The sequence below is a fragment of the Pristis pectinata genome, chromosome 16, assembly GCF_009764475.1.
Source record: "Pristis pectinata isolate sPriPec2 chromosome 16, sPriPec2.1.pri, whole genome shotgun sequence".
NCBI classification, from domain to species: domain Eukaryota; kingdom Metazoa; phylum Chordata; class Chondrichthyes; order Rhinopristiformes; family Pristidae; genus Pristis; species Pristis pectinata.
The window spans coordinates 12,510,421-12,523,871 of record NC_067420.1 but is presented as its reverse complement, the minus strand read 5'-3'; the positions used below and the strand labels follow the sequence as shown (position 1 = coordinate 12,523,871).

Genomic DNA, 13,451 nt, shown 5'->3' with positions numbered 1-13,451 from the left:
TTCTTGCAAATAGGTTTTTGCCTGGTCTTATGCACTAGGAACTGGTACTTTGCTGAGGAACCAATAGCTGGCAGAACTAGAACATACAGTGAGGAGTTTAGATGGGGTGGAGTTTGTTAAGTGTGTTCAGGAAGAATTCTTGACACAATATGTAGATAAGCCTACAAGAGAGGCTGTGCTTGATTTGGCATTGGGAAATGAACCTGGTCAGGTGTCAGATCTCTCAGTGGGAGAGCATTTTGGAGATAGTGATCATAATTCTATCTCCTTTACAATAGCATTGGAAAGAGATAGGAACAGACAGACTAGAGAGGCGTTTACTTGGAGTAAGGGGAATTATGAGGCTCTCAGGCAGGAAATTGGAAGCTTAAATTGGGAACAAATGTTCTCAGGGAAATGTACGGAAGAAATGTGGCAAATATTCAAGGGATACTTGTGTGGAGTTCTGCATAGGCATGTTCCAATGATACAGGGGAGTCACAATAGGATACAGGAACCGTGGTGTACAAAGGCTATAATAAATCTAGTCAAAAGGAAAAGAAAAGCTTACAAGAAGTACAGAGAGCTAGGTAATGTTAGAGATGTGGAAGAGTGTAAGGCTAACAGGAAGGAGCTTAAGAAGGAAATTAGGAGAGCCAGAAGAGGCCATGAGAAGGCCTTGGCGGGCAGGATTAAGGAAAACCCCAAGGCATTCTACAAGTACATGAAGAGCAAGAGGATAAGATGCGAAAGAATAGGGCCTATCAAGGGCAGCAGTGGGAAAGTGTGTATGGATCCGGAAGAAATAGCGGAGGTACTTTATAAATACTTTACATCAGTATTCACTACGGAAAAAGATCTGGGTGATTGTAATGAGGACTTGCAGCAGGCTGAAAAGCTTGAGCATGTAGATATTAGGAAAGAGGAGCTGCTGAAACTTTTGGAGACCATCAAGTTGGATAAGTCGCCAGGACCGGATGAGATGTACCCCAGGTTGCTGTGGGAGGCGAGGGAGTTGATCGCGGAGCCTCTGGCGATGATCTCTGCATCATCGATGGAGATGGGAGAGGTTCCAGAAGATTGGAGGGTTGGGGATGTTGTTCCCTTATTCAAGAAAGGGAGTAGAGATACCCCAGGGAATTATAGACCAGTGAGTCTTACCTCAGTGGTTGGTAAGCTGATGGAGAAGATCCTGAGGGGCAGGATTTATGAACATTTAGAGAGGTATAATACGATTAGGAATAGTCAGCATGGCTTTGTCAAGGGCAGGTGCTGCCTTACGAGCCTGATTGAATTTTTTGAGGATGTGACTAAGCACATCGATGAAGGGAGAGCAGTAGATGTAGTGTATATGAATTTCAGCAAGGCATTTGATAAGATACCCCATGCAAGGCTTATTGAGAAAGTAAGGAGGCATGGGATCCAAGGGGACATCGCAATATGGATCCAGAACTGGCTGGCCCAGAGAGGGCAAAGAGTGGTTGTTGAAGGGTCATATTCTGCATGGAGGTCGGTGACTGGTGGTACACCTCAGGGATCTGTTCTGGGGCCCTTACTCTTAGTGATTTTTATAAACGACCTGGATGAGGAAGTGGAGGGGTGGATTAGTAAGTTTGCGGATGACACAAAGGTTGGAGGTGTGGTGGATAGTATAGAGGACTGTCAGAGATTACAGAGGGACATAGATAGGATGCAAAGTTGGGCTGAGAAGTGGCAGATGCAGTTCATCCCAGATAAGTGTGGTGTGGTTCATTTTGGTAGGTCAAATATGTTGGCAGAATATAGTATTAATGGTAGGACTCTTGGCGGTGTGGAGGATCAGAGGGATCTTGGGTCCGAGTCCATAGGATGCTCAAAGCAGCTGCACAGGTTGACACTGTGGTTAAGAAGGCATATGGTGTATTGTCCTTCATCAACCGTGGAATTGAATTTAGGTGCTGAGAGGTATTGTTGCAGCTATATAGGTCCCTGGTCAGGCCCCACTTGGAGTACTGTGCTCAGTTCTGGTCACCTCACTACAGGAAGGATGTGGAAGCCATAAAAAAGGTGCAGAGGAGATTTACAAGTATGCTGCCTGGAATGCGGAGCATGCCTTATGAAAGCAGGTTGAGGGCACTCGGCCTTTTCTCCTTGGAGTGATGGAGGATGAGGGGGGGACCTGATAGAGGTATATAAGATGATGAGAGGCATTGATTGGGTAGATCATCGGAGGCTTTTCCCCAGGGCTGAAATGGTGGCCACAAGAGGACATAGGTTTAAGGTGCTGGGGAGTAGGTATAGAGGAGATGTCAGGGGTAACTTTTTTACTCAGAGAGTGGTGAGTGCGTGGAATGGGCTGCCGGCAATGGTGGTGGAGGCTGATGCGATAGGGTCTTTTAAGAGACTTTTGGATAGGTACATGGAACTGAGAAAAATAGAGGGCTATGGGTAAGCCTAGTAATTTCTAGGGTAGGGACATGTTCGGCACAGCTTTGTGGGCCGAAGGGCCTGAATTGTGCTGTAGATTTTCTGTGTTTCTATGTAACTGTACTCCAACATGAATTAGTGTCACCAGGAGAAAGCTAAGGGGAAAAAATGTTCCATAGTGTCATTTTGTACCATTCTGTAAAGGATGTATACAGTGAGGCTTGCACTGGCTGGGAGCCAGAAGACTCAATCAATCTCACTCACATTGAATAAAGCTCTCTCACTTGGCTTAGAGGTGAAACCTATTGAGATTAATTTCATTCTAATATAAAGCACTTCCATTAGTTCAAATGAATTTACAATCAGTCTCATTCTTGTTGATCACAAGTTTCTCTAATTTAAATTAAATTAAATTTTAACTTTTATTTACAGCGTGGTAACAGGCCCTTCCAGCCCAACAAGTCTGCGCCGCCCATTTTAAACCCAATTACCCTACCCGTACGTCTTTGCAATGTGGGAGGAAACTGGAGCACCCGGAGGAAACCCACGCAGACATGGGAGAACATACAAACTCCCTACAGACAGCGACGGGAATTGAATCCCGATCGCTGGTGCTGTAATAGCGTCGCGCTAACCGCTACGCTACTGTGCCGCTGAAAGGGAAATCATACAATTGCATAAGATCTATAGATCAGAAGACAACATGACCACAAGCCCAAATACTAGTATTTATGTTCTAATGAGCCTCATTCCCCCCACTACCCAGGAATGGAGAGAGGTCCGTTTAATGCTTCAAGCCCACTCTGTCATTCAATTAAATCATGGCTGGCTGATATTTGAACACTGTTGCCCAGAATTTGGATTGCACTTATACATTTGGTGAATTAAACCATGGATGTGCTTAGCATTAATAATGTCCAATCAGGTCCCCCACAAAAGAAATCTATCAATGGGACAACATGATTTTATGATTATAAGTGTACTATGCTGTTGTTAGTAATTGCAAAGAGAGGATGGTTTGCATTGGGGAATTTATTTTGCAAGATCCTTATGGAAGTTCTCTCAATTAGAGAGCCCCTGATATCCTGCATGATCAATGTTTCTCAGCTTTCAGACCGACCTTTTCCCTAAATTCTTTGATACCTTCAATTAATTAAATCTATTAATTTCAGGTTAACAAGTGTTCCGGCATCAACTGCTGCTGATGCAAGAAAATTCCAAGCTTCTACTGCCATCTGCATGTAGAAATGTTTCTAATTTCCTCTTTCAGAAAGCCTGGTTCTGCTTTTCATAGAATAACCCCTCACCCTGGATTCAAAACCAGCAGAAAGAGTGGCCAAAAAATTCACCAATGCTGAGGAAGGAGCGTTAAATAGTTGGTGCATGGCATGTCAATCACCATTTGATTGTGAGCAAAATGCAGTTTTGTGAGCAAAATGCAGTCAAGAATGACAGACAGGTATTGTACTCCTTACGTCATGGCCTTGCACCTTATTGTCTATCTGCACTGCACTTGCACCATAACACTGCATTCTGTTATTGCTTTTCTCTCGTACTACCTCGATGTACTGATACTGTGAAATGATCTGTATGGATGGCATGCAAAACAAAGTTGATTTTACTGTACCTCAGTTTGTGTGACAATAATAAACCAATTACCAATTAACACTGCAGAATATGCAGAAGAAAATCTCACGTTAGTGTGAGATTGTGATATGCCCAGGGGTTGTTAGGGAAGACGGCCATAGACAAAAGTAGGGAGTTGAGGCTCAGTCCTTGGTTAGGGATTGGACTAGTGACTCAGTCTGCCTAGATTAGGGTATTGGGACCTCAAGTGGAAGCAGAATTGAGGGGCAATTCAGGACTTGGGGAGTAGGTGATCAAGCGAGTGTGGGGGTTGGGTGTGATCAGAGGATTGTGGAGAGGTGTTGCAGTTTGTACCATGGATTGGGAACACAAGAGGTAAATAAGGGAATCTATCAGAATGGAGCTCCAAGCACAGACTAGGACCTGCATGGAGAGTAGTTCTATTCAAATGTGGTTCTACTGAGAAGACCCAACAACAAATGCACCTTAGGACAATGCGCCTAAATTTCTTAGCCAGTATTCCAAAGGACCATTCCATGAGGCATGCATTATTCCATATAGTTCTGTAGCAGAAATTACATCATTCCTGAAAGCTAGTTCATGACCGAAAATGGCTGAAGGAATTTTCAAGATGGCATGATTCAATCCACAAAAAATACAACTGTGATCCACTTGGGATATAATCGATTTTCATCAGCACAATGTTCAAAAATCAATACTGCGTGGAAACATTCCAGAGAATGCACACCAGTTTTACCACTCTCGCCCTGTAATTTAGCATGTGTCCAAGTTTCATTATGATGAACCTAAAATGGTAAGTATTTCAGCATGTGTGAGAGGTAACATAAAACCTGCTTCTATCCCCTAGAAATAACTTAATAAGGAAAGAAACTTTCCAAGAAGTGGAACCCCTTTGAAACTTTTATCCCGCTCCTCTCAATTATCAAGAGAGAAATAACAACTCAAGGAATCCACTAACAGGCACACATTATTCATTCAACACTGTTCCAATAAGACAAACAATACACAGGTAAAGTTCCTATTGTACACAACAATAAGAATTCCAGTGATGCAAACAATATTCTGATTCTTCTTATAATCTACAATCAGTTTTGTAATTAAATATTTGTTCAGAAACTTAAGTTGTGCAAGACATCACTTAATATGACTGAAATGGTTAAATAAGATCACCTACCTCCATCATATATTGGTCAACAATATGGAGATCAGACTGAGAGCCTTTGTATGCCTTGTATTTTTCAATATCACCTGGTGTGGGGACATACCTGACAATTTATTAAAGAAGCTTATGTTATAGTCCTAAAATGTAATTAATCAACCTACACATAATAAACATGGTTAAACTTACAAATCATACAAAAAAAGATTTAAAGTACACTGGAATAAATTTCCAAACCTGCCCATTAATTTCCATTTCTTACGATCTTACAAGAGAGATTAAATACATTGAAAGGCTGTAACCCAGCCAAAGAATTTTGAGTAGATCATTTCAGTTGCCATGATGTAAAAGCTGAAGGAATATTAGCTTTGTGCTAATGGAGCATTGTTATCGTGTATGAGCCTGTCATGGAATATGTCTAAAAGTAAGAAAACCATTTAATTGCTAGAAATGAAATGTGGTCATTGTAAATCAATCAGTGTTCTTCCATCTAATCTGGATGGCCAGTGTGCAACAATCACTAACAATCCAGTTCTACAATACATAATTAATAACCAACAGGTGTTTTATTATCTTTTTTTATATGTGCTGAGTCTAAGACTTGCATTATCTCCATCCAGGAAATGATTAAGGGACAGATGGATAAGAAGAATGGATCTTCCTCAATGTTGTTGGTGAAACAGGCAAGAAACAACAATAAAATTTCAGGCACATAGTCTGCTGTCCAACACCTTGGACCAATTTGCTGCTGTGAAAAATAGAGTTTAGAAAATCTACTCTCAATCAACAGTGGCAGTTTATATTATCCTGCATTATCTGCAAGGAAACCCAAAGTTTTACTTTGTATGTTGTTACAGGGCTTTGTACTCCATGGTACCAGTTGGTAAAATTGACTCCTGTTCTGGTAGCAATCAATATCTTTATCTGGAAATATGTGTTAAAAATCCTGTGAAACTATAAGGTAAATTTTACTGTCAGTGTAAGCTAAATTTTCCCTCTGACTGAGGGAGAATCCCTTTGCTTATTTTATCTAGGTTGAGTGGTATCAACTTCCACTGCCATGGTTACCCCATCACTAATGGTAAAGTTTTATGCCTGGGAGGTGGTGGGGGAGGGGGAGTTGGGTTTTGGGGCTAAGCACAGGACATGGTGGGCAAACAAATCCCAAACCCCATCCACAAAACAGCTTTAAAGACTTTAACAGCTGGCTAAGCCATACACCCACTTTATCTGGCAGTCATGGCTATCAACACACGATCACTATTTTCAAAAAGTTCTGAAACATCCCAATACCAGCAAGAGTAATTTGCTACTAAAAATTTTCAAACTATATTTTTATATATAAAGTGGCTTAAACATGTAGCACTGCTTAAAAACATTTTGAAAAATCCATTAAGTAAACCCAAACCATTAAAAAATATGAACAGCATAGTTCCTAGAGCCATCCTCCTTCACTGGTACAGGATGTTTGAGCAAATTCCTCAGCATAAGTGCCACATCACCCTGCAAGTCCCAAAGTCCCAGCACATATGAAAATGCCACTTAGTACAAGAAACTGCCAGTAGTTATATGTATAATTGCTGGGTATTCCCTGAACAACCTGGTGCTGTATCCTCACTGCCCATTCCACTGAGGGCATATATTTGTTGAGGAAGAAGGTTGAGGGTGAATGGTCCCACTCTGGAAAATAAGGTGGTAGGTGGAACTATCTGTACAATCAGCTCTGGCAATCAGGGCTAATGCCGAGTGATTCTCGTTTCTCTTCAGGAGGCCGGTGGGGAGAAGGCAAAATGTGCATTTCTTGGTCTGGAATGAGTTACCGCTTTGTGTCGCTGCTCTGCATTCTGGAGCTGGGGCATTTGGAGCAGGCGTGGGAGCCGTGATTTTCAGGTGCTGATTCTGACCAGGTTCCTCATATTTCCTACAGCTTCAAGGTCCTCAGCTGTACAAGACTGTTGCCTTTTGGAGAAAGGCTAGTTTCAAGCATACTTGGTTATTTATGAGACCAACAAGCAGCCATTGGGAGCTGCTTTGTGCACTTGCATTGAACATGAAGTCATCAGAAGCGGATTTTCACTTCTATGGTTTTCTTTCCTATGCTGTTGCCTTAATATGTCTAATGAAAACATTAGATAGACCTGGGGGATATGATTTATATCTGATAACGTGGTTGATCTGAATACTCATAAGCAAAGTCACAAGTGAATTATATTTTACTTCATAAGTTGGATGTCAATCATATCTCATGGGCTTTCAACGTATTCAGTTTACATCATACATTAAAAATTAATTAGGTAAAGTGCTGAAAAAGATGGGTTTAATGGTACACTATATTCCTTTGTGGGCTGGTGCCAGGCAGTTGAAAGTAGTGAGAGTGCTAATTAATCTTTCATTGTGTGATGCAAGTTCACAATCATTATGCTTCGATCATTCTCTTCAGGTCTCATGGAAAGGAAACGCAGCCGGAATTAGAATGTGATGTTTTTGTTGTGAATTGTGTAAGTAGGAAAATACATTAAAAGGATTTCTTTACAAAAACAAAATGATTAGACATTCCTTCATTTTAGGGTTTGATGAAAAGGGGATACTTCAGCGGAAGAGAAAGTTGTAAAGCTAACTACTGTTACACATTTTTTTTAGCATGAGCAATGTGATTGAAATTCTTGTTCAGACATTAATTCAGTCTGCTGGTTGGATAATCTGTTTTCTCAAGTCTATTGCACATGGTATTCTTATTTGGTCTCCCATTGCAGCTACTGACCAGCTGAATGGAGTACCCATAGTGAGCACAAGTCCATTTCCATCACCCTCATCTCGAATAATAGATAGTTAAAAGTGATTCTAAAATATATACTGGCTCTCTTTAACACCTTAGCAAATAATGAGATTCCATATATAGTTCCACAGTTACAAAGCCAGGTTGAACATTAAATATTTCATGTAAGATCAGTCTTGGCATGAGGAAGAATTACAAACAAAAAGTACTTTTGATGAATGATAAGGGCAGTCCTTTCAAAACTTGACATTTCTGAACAGATGCATGGGTTTAGAAGTCATTCTGGACCTTTTCAAGGAGGAACGTGAGAAAAGGACAGTCCAAGGGAACAAAAGCATGTGGCTCACAACAGGCATCACTCCACGCAGTAGGCCCACTGCAGTGGGCTTTAATGTATTTATTCAGAGGATGCAGGTATCTACTGGTAAGGCTAGCACTGTCCAACTCTACATCTACACTGGAGTAGTTAATAGTCAACCACATTTCTTTGGCTCAATTGAATCATACATGGCAGAATGGGCAAGAACAACAGATTTTCCAGTTCAAGTGAATAAGTGAAACAGATATCATAACAATTTATTAGTTTTGAGCTATAACCGATGCTATTTTTCTTAACTTTCTGATGTGTTTCAATAACTGAATTTAACTCTCCCATTAGTAGAGTTGTAATGTGAATTCATGTCTCCAGTCATTCAGCTCTGGATTACTAGTCCAGTAACATAACAAATATGATACCCATGTAAAACCCACCATTGAAAAGGCAAAAGCTCACCAGTAAGCTTATGATCTTCAGGGTCAGGAATATATCTAAGTGCATTACCAGTGGAGATGAAGACCACCACAGGCATCAATTTTCATGGTACATGAACATTCCAGCTCTCCATCAAACAACATCAAACACTTCACCGTATTTTCACTGACATCCAAGGACCAGAAGCTGATTAGTCTCTGCAAGTCGGAACATGAATAAATGCCCATTTCTACCAGCAAATGTTGGTCCCTGCCCAATTGTTTTCATTCAGACACACTGGTAATCACAGAACAGTCGCTCATATTTTGTTCTGTTCTGCATATTTTGTTAGACTTCTGGAAAATTACCTGCATCTTTTCAACACTATGAGAATAACATTAGAGGCAAAATACGAAAAGGGTTTTCCTCCCCTCAGTGTGTATGCATATTACTGGGAACTCCCCTGCAGTTGTACTGGTGTTGCTTTGTGCTCATGTGGCAGAAGTAATTGAATGGTTGTGTCTTCCAAATAATGCAGACCTCCTTCACATGCCAAATGCAACAAGCAAATCCTCAGCACCCTCTTCCTGGCTTAACAACCTGTGTCTAAACAATGTCCCAGTAAAGGCTGCATTCCTATTTAATTCGGTGACCTCAAGTATTATGCCTAGGTTGTCATTCACCAGATGGCCCCAGATTAGACATTGCTAATACTATCCTTTCCTCACTGGAAGTTAATGGTTCACTTTGTGCTTCCCCTCACTCATCAGAACCAGCATCTTCCAGTGCTAAATCTATGATCATGCTTGTGAGTTTATTAAACATCTACCATATTAGCACTAATAATGTCCTTACATGCACTATTAAGATTTTGTCATAAGAATGTAATGAGACATTTTCTAGAATTTTAGGAAAATTCTAGAAAAACTAATTCATGTAGCACAGAACGTTTATGATATGTTAAGCACTACTGAATTAATCCTTGCCATTTTATATGTGCTCAGTAAATCTAATAACGTTTCCTCGTGTACTCAAATATCTACAGGTCTGGAGGTCATCTGTTTGTTACAAAACTTTAATCTGAGACACATTGATATTTTCTCTGCAATCACTGTTTTATGCAATTTGCAGAATGTAGCTGTTCTATTTGACTAATACTTGTTATGTTCTTATGAAGATTATACCCATTGCATACATTTGGAGAACCACAACTTTGTTATGTGTTTCGATGCCATGTATTTCTCTTTGAAACACATATAACTTGCTTTTGTGCTTTTCTTTAAATTGGAGCTCATCTTTTAGTGTCCCTGTCTGGTCTGTTGAATGGAGCACATGGAATTTACACTCCAAAGTGGCATTTGCTAAACTTGATCGCTTCTGCTCGTCTGAGAACCGATCCTCACCTACAATGTCCTCTTTCTCTCCATAATCATCCAAACTCACTTTGTATTGCTGATATTAAACAATGTCCTGCTATTATTGTGCATCCCATTGCTGGAGAGAAAGATCAAAATTCATTGAGACCAAATAGCTTGTGCTCAACTTTGGAGGATTATTTCAGCATTTCTATTTCATTGCTTATTAATTTATGAGCAGCAATTTACATGTTTCATGCTGCAATATATGAATTCTGCAGCTATTTCATCAGCAGAAATGGTAAAATTTGGAAGATAACACATGAAACACTTTTTTCTTGAAGAACTGCAAAACACAGTGTACACTGGATTTCCATTGAATACTTGCCCTCAACACCAAAGTTTCAACCATCAGTTCAATAGCTCTACAGGGTAAAGATGACATAATTCCTTCACTTTGTATTCCATGCTCTGTTTGGAAGGGTTATCATAGATTTAGGATCATTGAGCAAAACTTCAATTTTCCAAGTGCTAAAAAATCTCTGCATTACATTTCACTTTCTCTCAATTTTAGAGCCCTCATTAGATATTACGAATGCATTGGTGTCTTTGGAATTGACCCACATACATTGGTCATCTTGTGAAACCCTCACTGAAGTTCTGTCAAGCTATTTCTTTGAAGTATCATTTATCTCGTAATTAGTTGTATTGCTTAAATAGATTTCCTTGCATTTGTTTAAGGTATTATGGATGAAAGATCAGGCATAGAATAAACATTTTTTTCCAATGTGCTATAATAATTTTTAAGCATTTCTGATTTTCATTCGAACTCACTTTAAATAAGTAAAGAAATCACCTAGAAAAGGGGTTTTTGTTTGTCCTAATTGTATAATTAATTCCATTTAATACTCTTATTATTTTAAATATATTCGGTGAAGACCACACTTTGTTCTATTATGATATGGGTGTGATGATCTATAGCTTTGCTTCTGGGTTCATAACTCAGGGACTTAAAGTTTGCCAATGAATGAATTTTAATTAATTCAGAATTCACAATGCATTGGTCATTATTGTACTTGAATCAGAAATAAAACCAACACTTCCAGATGTTGCATGAACCCAAATGGTTAACAAATGCTCTTCAAATCAAATAAAAATAGCATTCTCAACCAGTTTACCCACAATTTGGCTTCAGTCCATTATGATATTGTTCAGCAATAAATTGGGATCATTAACATCAGTGTCATAATTGTTACAAGTCCCATTGGAACTCTGAAGCAATGTCCATGAATCATGATGGATGTGGGTCAAACCTCACCAATGTCATAAGTATTTAGTGCTCCTTTGGTTGTTTCAAGATACCAAAATCAATGGACAGTGGCGTAGGAAAACGCTGAAGGACCTTTTGCTAACCTGAAGGCTTCCCTTAATTACAACATGGGAGGACTGGGAGAACATGCAGAGGGCATGCAGAGCAGGGAAGTTACTAGAAAAGGGAGGAGAATATAAAATAGAATGTAGAAAGGTCATCTGCAAGACAGCAGTCCACCATGGCTGCTTAGGGAGCATTCTTCCACCTGAATCCTTGTGAGGAAAATTTGAGAGGAGTCAATGCTGCAACAGGAAATTTACTGCCTACTACAACCACAACCGGAATTTCAGAACAGGGTATGGGTTGCTTTGTCAGTGGCTAGAATGGTGACCATAACAATGAATTGTTATGCACCCAGCTCCTTCCAGGCTGGCTCCGGAGATATTTGGAACATGACACTGCAGTGTCACTCTCACTCAATGAGAACTAGCAATATTTCATTTTCCCTCACCATAGACCTACAGGTGTGGTTTGGCTGGAATCACAGGTTTCCCCACAGGACAGAACCCCACCAAGACACCACAAGCAGATTAGCAGATGCAGGCATTAAATCAGCCTACATCAAACAGAAAGGGAATCCGTTCCTTCCAAAACAGGATCCTGGGGATCAAAATCATATAATGCTAGGTGTGCTTAAAAGATTAAGCAGCATCTGTGGAAACAGAAATGGAGTATATGGTAGCATAGTGGCCAAGTAATTGGACTTGATCCAGTGATCTGGAAAAAGGGAACAAATCCCACCACTGTAGCCAAGGAATTTAAAACAAGAGAATTTGGAATGGCTAACTAGTATCAGTTATCTTCTTAGACTATCCTTTGGGATTAAGGATGATTTGCTTCCACTGATGAGGCCAATGTAGGAATTGCAGATTCTTCATCAGAAGTAGTAAAGAGTGTCTGGTGGTTGGCTTGTTTGTAAAGTAGTCCACTACCTCCATTGCTTATGCAGGGATTCTGTTTACATCTGATGCATGGAATCAGGTTTCTAAATCGTGAATCCTACTTCTCCTCCATGAGCAGTCATGAGCCAGGTCAGTGGGGCGCTGTGTTTCTTCAAGGAATCCACCACTTCTCCACACTTGGGGAAAGGAAGATATACTAGGGGACCTCAGATGTCATAATTGTGACCATAGTCAAGAAAGAAGAACAACTGTGGTAAAACAAAAGGGTCTCCCTGCTGTCCACAAAACAGGGAGTCTTCACGATGTTACCATATACTCCATTTCTGTTTCTTCAACCACCTCCTCTCAATGGCCAAAGAATTGTGTCCTGAATTGAAGGGTGAATTTTGTATATCCTGAGGACATGACCTTCACCAAAAGAAAATAACTTCAATAAAAAAATGCAAGGAGTAGCACCAGCAACCAAATATGGCCTTTCTCAAGCTCACTAAAGGCTTTGGCTCCATCATTCAGGAGGGTCTGTAAAGTTATAGTGGCCATGAAGCTGCTGGGTTATAGGGAACAATTTGTCCTTCACAAATATCCTTCAGAATCTGCCTGTCTGGCCTTTATGTGACTTTGGACCCAATAATGTTGTTGACATAAGTGCTCTCTGAAATGACCTAAAAAGCTATTCAGTTCATGAAACATTTAGGAAGAGACGATAAGCGCTGGCCTTGCTAGCAACATCCACATCCCGTGAATGAACAGAAAAGAAACAAGAGCTAAACCTTCTTGAACTGAATGCCCTGGTAGTGACCTGCACCTTCTCATCATGGACTGGATTGGCTGACGGGCAGCAACAATGATACTTTGCTGTTAAATTGAATAGAATTGAAAAGAAATGAGAAATAGAAATGAAAAAGGAAAACTCTTTTTGTGCTGCATGCAGCCACTGCCTCTCTCCTGGAAAAGTCCTGCAGCACCCCTAGTATCTGTTGGAGGTCAGATTAGTGGACCACAGTGTCAGCCTGCAGTTGTCAGCCATGATGGTAATGCTCTAAGCTTGTTAGGCAGAACTCTGGTGTTGGATGGCTGTTGCTTCTAATAGGAACTCCATCATCATCCACAGATTCAGCAACGTGTTTCGATCACGGGTGTGTGACTGGAATTGGCCATCATTTC

The 13,451-nt window shown here is 40.4% G+C and overlaps 1 protein-coding gene across 1 annotated transcript in view; it reads right to left on the bottom strand.

The window, feature by feature from the left end:
• Positions 1 to 13,451, bottom strand: part of LOC127578860 (protein diaphanous homolog 3) — a 111,273-nt gene that overhangs the window by 31,181 nt on the left and 66,641 nt on the right. The window contains exon 11 of the mRNA XM_052031380.1: positions 5,168 to 5,258. Within this exon, the coding sequence (XP_051887340.1) occupies positions 5,168 to 5,258 (91 nt within the window). The remainder of the gene's footprint in view (positions 1 to 5,167; positions 5,259 to 13,451) is intronic.